We start from the raw sequence: 14,695 nt of genomic DNA, 5'->3' as shown, positions 1-14,695 counted from the left end.
TTTGACCACGCAGGACTCACTCACTGAGGTGGAAGCAGTATAAAAAGGATATTTTTGTTCTTTTCCTGCCGTCAGATCTGCTCCCAGCCCAGGCCTGGCGTGGCATGCGCTGGCGACGGATCCACCTTTCTCTGTGTGATGCTGTCCCGCGCCTCCGCGCGCTGCTGACGGGTGACACACGCAGCGACTTCGGCCCACGATTGGCTCAGAGAGAGGGCACGTGACCACGGCGGGGCAACCACAGACCCTCGGGGTTTCCGCAGGCACTTTAGAGAGGGCACCCGTCCCTCCCACCGGACTTGCTGGGACACTTCCGTGGTGGACCGGCCTTCCCCACTCCCTGAAGACGGCGAGCTGCCTGGGAAGGCGGCGCCCAGAGGTGGCCGGCGGGAGTATCAGTGCTGGAGGCGGCTCCTGAGGCCAGCCAGGGCAGCCATGTGTCTTCCTCACCCCGCCTCCCCTGGGGACGGGCGTTCGGGCAGCCATGGGGCCATGTGGGCTCGGCATTCTCACTAGGTCAGTCCCCAGGGCTGTCCCAGGGCTGCCGGCATCTGAAGGCTGGAGTGGGGCTGGCTCTGTGCTCCAGGAACCTCCACGTGGGCACCCTCGTGGCAGGGGGCCCTCTCCCAGGGCATAAGCATGCCTGCCCCAGCAGCTGCCCCCCCAGCTGTGACTGGCCCCTCTAGCTGTGACTGCCCCCCCCAGCTGTGACTGCCCCCCAGCTGTGACTGGCCCCCCCAGCTGTGACTGGCCCCCCCAGCTGTGACTGCCCCCCAGCTGTGACTGGCCTCTCCCCAGTTGATGTTCAAGAAAGAGCAGAAGTGGCCGCGTCCCCTCTGATCCAGCTTGGAGGTCTCCATCGCGCTCTGCTCTACTCAATGAGGAGCTGAGTTTAATCCGAATTTAAGGGAGGGTTATTAGACCCCAAGTGCCGAAAGGAGCAGCGTCAGGGTGTTCCAGACCCGCTTTCATCCGGACGCCGGCCACAGTTGCCGACCTGCTCCAAGACGCGTTTCACAAGCCAATGGTTCCACGGCGGCCACCACCTCCACCAAACCCGTTTGTTTATTTGTCCTTTTATTTTTTTCTCCCTCCAGTAAACTTTGGACCTGGGATTTCTGTCACTTTCAAAAGAAAGAATTCCCGGCACAGACATCAAACATGTCTTCTCTGAAAGGCGTGTTCCTTCCACACACAACAGCTGCCTAAGGTCTGGTTTTTCACACCAAAGGGCTCGATTTCCAGCTTGTCTAGGGCGTCCCAGGACATCAGCGGGTGCACGTGCCCCTGCGGGCCGCCGAGGAGCTGAGGCCACGGGACCCCGCACTGCATGGACATGCAGGGTGAGTCCCACTCAGCTTTGCACCCCGGCGCCTGGCAAAGTGTCCCACGTCAATTAGGCTCTGTGGATAAATTTGCTGAACAGGACACATCTGCGGCCGTTTCTCTGCTGGGGATGATTGTCCGTGTTTAAGAGGGTGAGAATCCTGCTTTTATGATCCATCCTGGCGATGGCTGTGACTTGTTGGATGCGGGCGCGGCCGTCGGGATGGCAAGCCTCCATTGCAGCTCCGTTCTTATGGGAAAATATGGTCCAGCGCGAGACAATATCCCTGTGATTAGCGATGCTCCCGGAGGCCCAGCGGAGGAACACAAGAGCCGCCGATAATAGAATTGCTCTCCAGTCACTCAGAGACACTCGCTTAATCAGAGCCTGTGGCATAAATGCTGCTTTATGCCACGACAGCCTCTTTCAGGAGAACATTAACTCTTGCGTCTCCCCGAGCCCCCACTCAGCATGTCTTAAATCAGTGTTTACTCTTGAAGCCCTGCGCACACACGCACGCTGCCGCTTGGCCCCACTTAGCTCCTGGTGCAGACGCCACCGGCCCTCCCGGCAGGAGGCAGGCGACACCTCGCTCCCTGCAGTGCCAGGACGTGGCCTCACAGGCACCCCAGCCCATCAGCCCAGGCCCCCCCATCGCTCCTGAGCTGCACACGTACACGCCTGGCTGCTGCCGCCGGACCGAAGTGCTTGCAAGGCAGCTGGACCCAACCCAGAGCCCTCCAACCTGGAGGAATGCAGAGGCTGACCTTCCGCTTCAGTGCGGGTCGGTCTGAGGTGGTGGGAGTGTGTGAGGATGAAAGCCGTGGGGGTGGGGGCGCGGCCATGGCCCCCGGGAAGGAGGACATCAGTGCCGAGCCCTGGCCAGCGCCACCCTGCCCGCTCCTGCTGGCAGGAGCCCAGAGCCAGCTCCAAGGGCTACACATCACTCCACAGCCGGGTGTTCGGACGGCCTGCCCGGGAACGCTAGATGGAACCACAGTCCCCCGGGAACACGAGCGGGAACTGCCCTTCCCCAAGCAAGACCGCGGTCCGCATCCCCTCACAGGGCCGCCGAGGCCTCGGCCGCAATTCCTTCGGCTCGTCACCCCCTCGCAAGGCCTGGGAGATACGTGTGGAGCAGCTTCCCGCGGCAGGCCTGGGCGGTGAGGGGCCGGGAAGGTGCTGGGACTCCAGGTGATACTGACCCTTTACAAAGAACATCCAACCTCAGATACTCGAGTGTCCTCACGTCTACACCCGCGGCACCAAGCCTGTTGCTGTTATTTTGTGTGATCTTCATGAATATCCCAAGGTTGCCATAAAATAGGCGGGTTCCGACCTGCCCCCTGAGGGGTGGGCGGGCACACAGGGGCTCATGCGAGTTCAGTCCTCTTGTTTCCCGCTCGCAGAGACGCCAGCTCGGCGCGGAAGGCAGACCCCAAACAATGCAGAGTGCGGAGCCGCTGGGCCCGAGAAGGCCGCGTTCCTCAGAGACTCCGAGGACAGTGACCGCTTCCACCAGCCCTTGCCGGCTCCCTCCTGCCAGCCTGAGCTCCGCCTTCAAGGGGCCAGCGGCCAGCGCCGTAACAGCGCAGAAGCCAGCCTGGGCACAGTCTGTCAGCAGGACCTGCTTATGGGAAAGACTGACAGGCGCCAGCAGAGGAAGGACAGGCCTGAGCGTGAGACCAGAGTCTCTTCTTCAGCAGAACTTGGGGCGCCACCAGCCCCGTCCCTGGTGGGTGAAAGAATTTATGGTTCAAATTCGGGAGAAAAATCAATCATCACCTGTGATCTCATTGGCATTAAAACTTTGTTATGTTTCATGTTTACGCCTCCTGGCTGTCCGGCGTGCATGTGTGCAAGTGTGCGTGAGTGTGCGTGTGTGCACGTGCGTGTGTGCGTGCGCACCCCAGTGAGCTGAGAGCACTTTCTCCCGCCAGTGCATCCTCCCGCACGCCCTTCCTCGGCCCTGGTACACTCGCCGCTGGAAGAGCCGAGGCGGGTCCATCAGCCCTCCCAGAGCCGCACGAAGGGCGGTGACGGACTCTGCCTTCATCCGGTCTCCCCCAGCTGCTGCGACACGCTCCCAGCTCAGAGGGCCAAAGGGGGTCAAACATCCGGACGAGTCCCGCCGCAGCCGCTCGCTGTGACGGAAGCTGACGTCGCGCCTAAGAGCAGAGGTGGGCCCGGCGACCCCGCGTGCGGCCCCCACCACACACCTGTATCGCGTTCTGTCCGCAGCGGCCCCCTCCTGCTGGGGGTCACTCAGCCTGGGCCGCAGCCGTCGGGGCTGGCCTTGGGATGGGCGCTGAGTCACCCTTCGGCTGTGCCCCGACACAAAGGCTGGGCACCCTTCGGGGGAAGACAACCGGGCGGGCTGATTGGGGCCTCCTGTTCACCCCACAAAGCCCTCGGTGGCCGGGGCGGTGGCCTTTGTTGCCCACAGCCGAGCATTTAAACCGAAGGGTCCCCTTGGGAGGAGGCTTCAAAAACTTACAGGGAGCAGGGCTGTGTGGAAGTAAAAGGAAGATAAAAGAATGGAACAGGTGGGTTTGGGGCCTGGGCACGCTGGCTCCCACGGCGAAACTGCGACGTGAGACCCAGAGGGCGCCTTGCATGAAGTCGTGGAACCCGCCGTGGCCGCGGCTGCTGAGGCTCCATGTCCTCCTGCCCCGGCGAGCGCCTCTTCCCGGGAGCTGGGAGCAGGAGCCGGGCCAAGGAGGGCGGCTTCTGTGCATGCCAGGGCCCACATGTGCCCAGCTCAGCTCGCATTATTATGGAAAAGAAAACTGCAGCCACGGGTGGCCTGTGGTGGCCGGGAATGGGGCTCTGGGGGATCCCCTGTGAACGCAGCTTCTTCCAGAGAGGGGCGTGTTCTAGAACCGGTCACAGAGCTTGCTGGACCCCAAGGTGAGTCTGACACTCATTTAATGGCACACTTCAAGTGGGGGGCGGGGTTCACACATAACTCGAGAGCCGTAGGACACCTCTGAGTCGGAACATCAAGCCCTGCGACCCTCTGGCTCACCCCACAACCCTCTCGCCCTCTTGCTCACGTCCGCAAGTCTGTCCAGGCTCAGACCAATGCCTGGGGGGAGAAGCAGGCCCAGAGCAGCTCCCGGAGACCAAGCAGTCGCTGGGGTCAGACTAGGGAGTCGGCCAGGACACCGAGCAGGGGCTGCCAGAGGGCGGAGCTTCCAAGATGGCAGAGGCGCAACTTGGGGACCCCCACAGAGAAGGGGCCGCCCCAGGACCACAAGCCCCAGCCCTCCCTGCTGGCTGGGAACAAGCCTCTTGCGTGGATCCTGCCTTTTTTCTTTTGTTTCTTCTTTAAGCGCCCCCTGGAGCACTAATATCTCTCCAAACGGCTCCCTGGGCCATGGAGAAACAGATCGTCCTCCAAGGAAACATACGGGGAAGCCGAGACTCGGGGACGCGGGGCTGGTGTACACGGGCTGTCGGGAAGGCGGGGGCACGTGGGAGGTCCCCCAAGGACTCGACCCCCCCACCGCAGACACCTCAGGTTACTCTGCGGGACCCCGAGCCCCTCGCGACGCCCTTGCCAGCGCCAACAGGAGCGGGTGCTCGTGGTGACCGGCAGGCGGGGCCGCTCACAGGCAGTGCAGGTGCCACGCGCACTGAGCGGTCACGGGTGTCCATGAGGCCGCGGGGTAACGGGCACCAGCTGAGCGTCGGCGCCGGTGCAGACAGAGGAGCTGATCCGGGTATCCGGCAGCTACGGCGGGGTCCGGATGTGGCTCGGTGGCCGGGCGTGCCCACGGCGCTATCTAGGCATGTAAAAAAGGTAGCAGTTTCCACGGCGAGTGTTCCTGCACCTGTCGAAATGTGTTCAGGCGGGCGCCTCTCCAGGTCCGGGACAGCTGAGGGCCCCACTGGCCCTCTGGGCGGGGGAGCGGTCACTAGGGGCCAGCGGGAAAAGGCAATCAATGTTAGGTTCCCTGATCTCAGGCTCAGGTTCTGTGGTGGCTGCTAAATTCAGGCTCCGGGTGTCAGAGGAGGCGAATTGTTTCATCGGAGGCGATTGCTGGGAAGCGCCTCTGATCGAATCCGCATCAGTGAAGCTTCTGGAGAGCGGGGTCCCCGCCCCTCCGCCCGGGATCTCGGCACAGCCAGCAGCAGGGAAGGGCGATCATTAAATCTTTGCTTTCTAAAGCCAAACCGGACATTTTAGAACAATCTATAAAGTCTCCATGACAAGTAATTTCTGCCCGAAACAAAAGACAAAAGGCCGGATCTCTCCGCTGCTGCCTTCGGGCGCCTGCAGCCAGCGTGTCCCCAAAATAGAGCTGTGTCCTCCTCAGAGTCGCAGGGTCGCCCGGGCCCCCAGACACACCCCATGGTGCGACCTGCTTTCTCAGCTTTCTGGGTCCCCCAGTGTCCAGCACAGCCCGTGCTCACCCCCGTGAGCCCCGTGTCCGCTGCGGGAACCTCCGAGACACAAAGTGAGCAATGAAGGGAAGCAGGACCCGGCGGTGGCCCCGGGGCCGAGGAGCGGCCGCCCTGGCTGGGGGGCTCACCCGCATGCCCAGACGGACAGCACCTCCCGCGTGCCTGTCCCCACTGGCCTCCACAGCCGTGAGTCCAGGTGGACCCTCAACCCACCGTTAACTGCCGTCCAGCGGCGCCTGGTTGAGTCACAGGCTTTGAACGGCCCAACCCACTGTCTCCTCTCAGAAGAGCGCCAGCCCCGCGCCGGCCGCCGGGCCCCCACCTGCCTCCTGCTCCCACCTGCGGGACGGAAGGGTCCAGCTCCTCCGGGCGCGGCTCGGGACGGACTGTCCTCCGTGGGCTGCTCTGTCTGGCTGCTCTGTCTGGCGCATCTCAAGGCCCACCAGGGCGCAGGGCCTGCCGGGGCATCTCTGCCCTTTCTCACCGACCTTCCGCGTGGCCGGACCACCCCCCTCGTCACCCGGCGCGTCCGGCTGCTGCGGGTGGCTGCGGGCACGCCGTGCGCACGGGCCGGGGCCGCTGCCTTCAGTCTCGGGGGTGTGGCCAGCAGCGCGGGCCCGTACCTGCTGCCCACCCGCTCCCGTGGTCTTTCTTCTCTCTGTTTGCGTTCTGGGTATTTCTTATTTCTTTCTCATTCTCTCTCCCGAAGTTTTCGCTCAACGGTGCCCCCATCGAGTGGGGAGCTCAGCGCCCTGTGGGGTCAGCTCCGTGCGCCTGGCCCTGGTGCGTCCTCTGGCTGGCTTGCTCCTGCAGGACAGGGCGCTCTGACAACAGCAGTTAGTTGCGGCCTCGGTCTCTGAGGGTGTCTCCGCGTGTCCCCATGCAGCGCGGGGTCTGCCTGTTGGGCTCCTGCTGCACCAATGTCCTTGCCCAGGGGCCCGGCCTGTGCCAGCGACCTGCCCGGGGGTCCTGCACCCCCCCCACACACACGCTCCTGCTGCCTGCGCCACAGCCCACTCCTGAGCCAGCAGATACCTGCGCCCCACGTCCAGGCACCCCCCAGTCCTGGTCCTCTTCATGCACATCTGGGATTACTGACCTGTGTGTGCCCCTCCCGCCCTGCCAGCCTGCGTGCTCCAACACGGCCCCTCCACGCCTGGGCGTCCTGACGTGATCTCCCCACGCCCTCACATGGTGCTCCTCTCGCCCTCCCACGGGAAACCCCACAGCACCTGTTCTGAGTTAACTGCAGACACAGAACCTTCTGGTTGCCAAACCTGTCCAGTCTGCTCTTCTGTCTTTGGAGCAGAAAACTGATTCTGAGCCGGGCACCCCACAGCCCAGAACACACATCCCCAGGTGCCTCAGAAACCTGGTGTGGTCCTGGAATTCAGGCCCGACAGCAAGAGAGAACTGGAGGCCGGCATGAGCTCTTTAAAGGCTGATCCAGCTGACAAGACCCCGTTGGGTCATTTTCTTTGGTCTGAAACGTGCGGTGGTGGCTGGCGCTCCAGCAGCCATTGTGATCTATGAGGATCAAAGCCGGACGCGAGCTCGGGTTGCTGTGGGCTCCGTGCCGGGCCCCTGGGGTAGTGTGGAGCTGCCACGCCAGCCAGCCCCGGCATCAGGGCTTCCTCCATGTGACGGAGAAACCAGCCACTTTCATCACTCTGATTTGCATTAAAGATGAAATGCTCAAACCCAATCCTAACTAATACAGGAGGAGACACGTTCATTGATGCTAGCGCATGCTAACTTTGAACATACGTTCAATTTAATCACAGCTGTCCATATTTTTAATAGCCATTCTTTTTCATTTATGCCAACTCTTGTTATTACAGGAACTTTGTTTTAAAATGAAACATCTTACATGCAGTCGATGGAAAATCAGTACTAAATGAAATAAACAGAAGATAATTAGGAAGAAGGATTTATGCGCCTGTGTGCCACGTCAGCATGCGGCAGGAGGGGCGCAGACGCACGAGCGCCCGGAGGAGGCGGGCTTCTCTGTGGTCCCAGCATGCCTGGAGAAAAGCATGTGAATTTCTGACATCCCAGCTTGTTTAATCCCATTCCTACATGCCACCGAAAATCCCTTAAATAGCAACCATGGCAAACCCTGGCAAGCACCCAGCTGGGCAGGGAAGAGCAAAATAATACAAATACAGGGCTCCTGTGACACGTTTATCCGAGTTTAAGTCACGCTACTGTGAGCAAGATCTGAAACGCAAACTGTAATTTGAAGGGCCCAGTGCAGTTAGTTATTCTGCCTCTGCTCTGCAGCGTTTCCTGGGAAAGCTCAGTCAAAACAGATCTGAGGGCCGTGATAACATTCCATTGTTAGTGCCACGACGGTACGTTTCAGCAACTACACTTGTTCAGAAAGGGAGGCGTGTATCTCAACTAGGCGGCAGGTCTCCACTTACGCCCCTTGAACTCATCACGAGCACCAAAGAGACGCCTCGATCCATGAAACCATCCATACCCGGCACCCGGCTCAGTCCCATCATGCGCCTTCCAGGCCCACGGTGAGTTACCGGCAACACGAGGCCTGGGGCGCTCGAGCTAACGGAGAGTGGCCCTCTGCGTTCCGATGACCAGGCTCTGACTTTTAAGAATAACTGGAAAACATCTAAAGAGGGTAGGAAGAACTTACAAAGCAAAACAGCTTCTGAAGCAAAACCTACCTACGTGAAAATAGCCACTCCCCGACACGCCTCCCAGGTGCCCTCGAGATGGGGGAACCACCCTCCTCCGCCATGCCCACCCCAGACAGGGCCTTCCCTTGACCACATGGTGGGAGGCGTGAAATGGAAAATCCTGAAGTGAGGCGAGACACTGACCATACTCATGAATGTATTATATTCAAAAATTCTGTTTTAATTGCAGGCATCCCACGAAGCAGGTAATGCGCACTTGTAAGCAAATCACCACCCAAATGGTTCACAGGAAGCATCACTGGCCTCCAGCCTGCTCCCCCGCATCCCAGCTCTGAGCAGAAATCAGTCACCAGTCCCTCTGCCCCCAAAGCACCCCGCTTTGCTCCCCCCTGTCCACACTGCCATGCTCCAGCTCCGCGGAGCAGGTGTGAGCAGGCGTGCTAAGGTCACGTCCACAGCTGCAGCACCCTCACTGGGCAACGTGCAAGAGCCAGAGTCCAGAGGGTCAGCAGGCCCTCACCAACACAGGTGCGCATACAGAAACACGTACAGCTACATGTGTGCACACGCTTGTTCAAGCACCACGCGCACACACCCTGTGCAGACACCACAGACACACAGAGCATGTGCATGCCCAGCGTGTAAGGCACACACGTGTAATACGATCTGCACGTGCTGGGCACACACCGTGTCCCCACATCTGTGCCACACTCTCATGAGGCACACCGGAGACACAGCACACTGCACGCCTCACACACACCATCACGTGGCACTATGCTGATGACTGCAGGGACGTGCATAGACCACAGGCGCGTGTCCACCTGTGTGCATGGCTTCCCACCAGCTGGACCCCGCAGGAGCCAGCTCATCGACACCAGACTCGACAGCGGGGCGGGGAAGCCCTCCACATGGAAGGGTTGAGACGCTGGCCCCGAGGGCCGTGGGGAGCCACCGTGTGTGTGTCTAGAAGTGGAAACTGACACAGGGAGAGGGACGCGGCCCCTGCCACCCGCCCACCTGGAGGCGCCGTGCTTCCGCGCTGCCGGAGGATCTGGAAGGTTCTGGAAGCACCTGATCGAGCTCGTCCTTAAGAAGACTGCGTCCACCTCGTGGGGACGAGCTGGCGCTTGGGAGCTCCCTCCCGCTCCATGCCGGGACGGCTGACACTAGCGCTTCACTAGACTCTCAAGGCCAGAAAAAAAATTAAAAACTTTAAAACGGTTCCGATCCCTCTGTGTGTCGTAGCGAATACTGCACCCATCACCCCTGGCAATCGCCATCACCACCGTCAGCATCGCGGGGCAGAGCAGGGGCCGGAAGCAGAGGGCACACAAAATACAGTGGTGGCGCCTTCCTGCCAACTCCTCTTCTGGTGAAGAATAAGCTGTCTATCGTGTGCCTGTCCGTCTGTCCATCTGTCCGTCTATGGCTCGAGCTGCCTGTTTATCATCTATGCGTCCGTCCATCCTTCCTAACTACTGCAGCCCTCACGTCATGAGGGAAGCATGTGTTCGGGCAGGACCCATCGCCAGCTGTGCTGCGGCCGCCGTGCTGGCTTGGGGGGTGCACTGCCCAGCGGTGGACATCGTGGCACACGCCCCATGGCCCAGGTGAGACGCAGGCGTCTCCTGCCCACTATTTGCTCTACAGGCAAAGCTTCCAGAAGAAATCGGGTGCTCTGGCCCCAGAGGCGTGCGACAGAGCGCGGGACCTGCCACTCACATCCCTGGGTGCCGGCGAGGAGCAAAGGGCCCCCCGGACTGGCCGGGGTGTCCTGGGACAAGCCGGGGTGCACCAGCCACCAGCGGATGCGGCCTCCATGCTGGACTAGACAATGGGAAACGGCTTGTTTCCAAACGCTGAGCTTGTTAAGCCTAAAATTCTGACCTCAGAAACGAGGCGCCGCCACCCTGGGGTCTCCCCTCTCATGGCGGGTCCTGCTTGGTGTTGGTGGAGCCGCGGCACCCTCGAGGGCGACCCCTCGTGGCCGGGCGGGGATTCTCTGGGGAGCGAGAATCAGGCCAGGAAACAGGATTAATTCAAAACCACCGCGTGAGCACCTCCGCCGGCCGCGGGCAGCTGTGTCCCTCTCAGGCTCCGGGCCAGGGTCCGCTGCCATTTCCCTGCCGAGGGGCTCAGCGCCCGGTGACTCCCCACGGAGCCCGCGGGCCCGGACGGCCTCACACAGGCGCAGCCGCAACAGCGCAGGGATTCCGGGCCGCGCAGGGCCCTCACCCGGGCCAGGGCCCTGCACTGGAGCTGGCTCGGAGGAGGCCCCGGGCGGGCCCGTGGCGGTCAGCCCCACCTGCAGGGCGACCTCGCAGTGGCCGGAGGCCGGGCTGACCCTGCGCCCCGGCGGCCCAGAGAACAGCCGCTCCCTGAGGGGGGCCTGCAGCCCACGGTGCGGACTCACCTGTCCCCGGGGCCGGCCGACGTCCTGCGGCACTCGATGACGGCCGGCGCGTGCTTCCCCGCGTGGTCCGTGCTCGCCTTGACCTCCCAGACGGAGGGGCTGCTGGCCCGCACCCCGACGATGCTCACGCCCTTCTTCACCTTGGCCCTGTGGAGACAGGACGCGGGAGCTGAGCCCGAGCCACGGTGGCCTGAGCTCCTGGCGCCCGCGGGGCTGCCCCCCGCCCCTCCCAGTGCCCCCCATGGCCCTGCCCCCCACGGCCTGCTGCTCCCCCCAGACCAGGCGGCCCAGGCCAAGGAGGCAGCAAGGGGCAGGACGCCAGGACACAAGAACACCCCAAAGCCCCAGGCCAGGCCAAGGCGCAGGGACAGGAACCGGCTTCATGCTGCGGAAGCTCCGGCGGAGCCCTGGGGCATCTGCTCCAGGGTCTAAACCCCCAGGGTATCGGGGGTCACGGTGCAGAGGAAGGTGGGTGGGGCTGGGGTGCGGACAGGCCTCTGACCCTCCCTGTTGTTGTCACCTTTGTCTCCTTCACCGTGACCTGAGCGGCCCTCGGCCCACGCAGCCCCCACTCAGCCCTCGCGGCAGGGAAGCCGGCCCAGCTCAGGGACGGCCGGTGGGTTTGAGGGATCCCCCAACGCGCACGTAGCCTCCTGGGGTGCAGGCCCCGCCCCGCACCCTCTCACGTGGCTGTCACCCCGGGACTGATCGCTCAGCCCCGGGGACAAACGCAGGGGCAGGCGCACCCACGCGCATCCCCGCTCCTGGGCGGCCTGGCCCGGCCCCGCAGCAGAGAGAGGAGGCCCCGCAGGCCTGGCCCCCGGCGTCCCCACAAGGCGCAGACGCCACACATGAGGCGCGTGGGCGGGTCCGGGGGAATCACAGAGGGGGAGGGTCCCCCGACAACGCCAGGCTCGGGCTGCCCCTCATGTGCGCTCAAGCCCTGCACAGGCTCTTGGACACTGAGTGTAAGAGACACGAGGCGCGGGTCACAAAGCCAGGTCCTCAGAGGCGTCACTCATCACAGTGGAACTGCGCTGCCCTGACATGTCGTCAGATCAGCACGAACACAGGCCTGCCGTGCACCCGTACACACACGCACACCACATGCACTCTCACGCCATGCACAATCGTGTGTGGACACACTCGTGGGCCTGGAATCCAGGGCCCGTCCTCCACCCTGCACCCTCCACCGCCGGTCTCTGTACCTGTCAGTCGGCTCCCCGCCCACCTCCATCGCCTCTACGGTCTCACCGGCCCCCTAAGCAGAGGCGCAGCCTGGCCCGCACAGCACCCACAGCACCAGCCACAAGCACAGACCCCTCCTCAAGTTGGTTCGTCCAGCCCCTGTGCCCCACGTGTTGGCTTGGCAGAGTCTCTGCGCAGTGTCAAGGCCCAGGCCTGGCAAGAGGCCGACCCTTCCCCCACGGGCACCCCGAGGCCCGGACGAGGGTCTCCTGCTCGCATTGCAGCCTGGTCACCGGAGGAGGACACGGCCCGTGAGGCTCCGGCTTCCCCCGAACTCACGGCGCGCCTGGCCGCCTCACCCCGGCCGTGGGCCCCGAGCCCACCGGGGCAGGCCTCGCCGCTGTCTGAGGAGCTGCCCTCGGCGGCAACTGCAGCCACGGTCCCGCCACCACCTGCCCAAGCCCAGGCGGGAGGAAAAGCCGCCCCCTCTGGGTCGCCACTGCCCGGCCTCTCCTGCTCAGGCACTGACGGAGGCCCCGGGCCTCGCCCCACTGCTAGGGTGCCCCACGTCTTCCTCTGGCCACGGCGGGGAGCCTCGTCCTCCCTGCTCGGCGGTGACCGGAACCGCAGAAAGACCCTGACATGCCACGCTCAGAGCGCGGCCGTGCCTGGGGCGGGGGAGAGGCCGGTAGCGGCTCTGCCTGCGCTGGCCGGACAACCTCGTCTGGACGCGCCCTGGAAAGGCTCCCCACGGACAGGCGCTCCCTGGTCCCGTGGCGCCATGTCCATTTAAAACAGATGAAAACAATATCAATAAATTCGAGGGGTTCCGTCCTGAGAGGCCCAGCCGCGTTTCAGGAATCCAGAAGCCACACGGGGCGGTGGGACAGGACGGGCGGCGCGTGTCCACCCCCGAGGGGAGGCCTCGGCGAGCAACACCCCAGAGTGATTCTCACGAAACTCCGCATCCCCAAGCACAGCTAAAAGCTGACATTTAAAATTCTCCCTCCTAAGCTGCAAAGGTTGAAATTTTCAGTATATTGTAACTATTGACATTTTAAAATTAAACTGTTCTATCACTTTTTTAAAAGTGCTCACTGGAATCTAAATACCATGGAGACCTGATGCCACCATTATTCATTTGGGAAAATGGACAGACGACCTCTCCTTACCAGACTGGGAGCTTCGACCGATTTCATTCCCTTCGTTTGCTTTCCGCCTTACTTCCCCCCAGGAGCGCTCGCCCAGCGCCATCTATTTTTGTGTCTGAAAGTCTTCGGTGGAACACACGGCCGCCCCGCTCTGCCCATACGTCTCCAAATCTGGTTTTTAAAATTCTAAACTGAGTCGTTATAATTATACTCAGTACAGGTTTAAGCTAAAAAGGTCCAACTTCTAAAAAATAATGATTCGACATTCAGACGGAAGGGCTCCCCCGACGCGCCGAGGGGCGACAAGGGGGTGATGAGATGACACGGCTCAGCTGTGGCTGCAGGTAAGACTGACCACTCACTCACTGAGGGCAGGGAGGGTCCGGCTGATGGACCCACGTGAAGGAGCGGACACGGCTCACTTCAGGGGGCAGGAAGTGTGGCCCCGGAGGGCCCCGTGTGGACGGGACAAGGAAGCGCGTCTAGACGGGGGAGGAGGGAGCGCTCAGTGCGAGCCCCGAGAGGCCACTGTGCGGGGGGCAGCCCCGGCCTCTCCAGGCTCTCGCGGCCTGCCACTCCCGCCGAGAGTCCGGGACCAGCACGTGGCTGCCGGCCCCAGCCGTCCCTGAAGCCACAGGAGAACCGGGTCGTCTCCCCACTTCCTGGAGCCTCGCGCCTCTGCTTGGCAGAAGACACGGGGGGGCCTCCGTCCCCCTGAGCTGGTAACGGGTGCTCCCCGCAAACCTGCACCTGCGGGTGAAGGTGTGTCCTCGGTTGGGAGGCTCCGGGTCGGCACCGGCAGCTCCACCCCGGCTCGGGGACGCTGCGCGGCGGCGTCTGTGCGCATCTCCATCACCCGACCCCCCTCCGATCAGCGCGCTCGTCGGCCGTCAGCAGCGCAGCATGTAAAGGTCTGTTTTGAGGTTCTCCTCCTTCCATGCTGGCAAAAGCCAAGAGTCAGAAATGACGAGGCCAAGAAAGGGCTTGTGGCCCATCGTCAGGGGACCTGCTTCCCACTCAGGGCTCCGTGGCATGGCCGCCTGGGGTCACCGGCAGCGGCCACCGCCGTCCATCCGCGAGCCTCGGGGGCTGAGCGGCAGACGGAAGCCGAGCACCTCGAGCTTAGATGCTCTCGGCAAGACCAAGCTTAGGAGAGGCACCTGTGGCGGGAGAGCGCTCGGGAAACAGGTGTTTACACTCGCGATGTGCCCACGCTCCTCGGGCGGCGCTGCCCAGGTGAGAACCGCTACGGTTTCACCCCCCCCAGGAGCCCAGGAGGGAAGCAGAGGCCGCCACAGCCAGTCGTCGCAGCGCAGCCAGCAGCGCAGCCACTTTCTCCCGCGGGCAGAGGAGCGGCCCCTGCAGCATTTGCACGTCTGGGAGGCTGCGGGAGCTGATGCCCGAGAGACAGAAGGAAATCCACTTTAATTTCACTGCTCCTCGCCGAACATGCAGAGGTTATGATCCAGCTCAGAGTGGCTCCTCCTCCCTAAACCGGGGTCTTTATTAATAGTCCCTCGGCTGTGGGCTGGAGGCTGGGAGACGC

General features: G+C 62.6%; 1 protein-coding gene across 1 annotated transcript in view; it reads right to left on the bottom strand.

The window, feature by feature from the left end:
• The window catches only part of TMEM132D (transmembrane protein 132D), a gene marked incomplete at both ends in the record, with an annotated part of 206,851 nt that overhangs the window by 97,494 nt on the left and 94,662 nt on the right, over positions 1–14,695 (bottom strand). The window contains one exon of the mRNA XM_084253162.1: positions 10,811–10,957. Within this exon, the coding sequence (XP_084109288.1) occupies positions 10,811–10,957 (147 nt within the window). The remainder of the gene's footprint in view (positions 1–10,810; positions 10,958–14,695) is intronic.

The sequence above is a fragment of the Talpa europaea genome (genome assembly GCF_964194135.1).
Source record: "Talpa europaea genome assembly, chromosome: 14".
Classification (NCBI taxonomy): Eukaryota; Metazoa; Chordata; class Mammalia; order Eulipotyphla; family Talpidae; genus Talpa; species Talpa europaea.
Note: the sequence above shows the minus strand (reverse complement) of the source record. Positions and strands in the feature narration are given on the sequence as shown.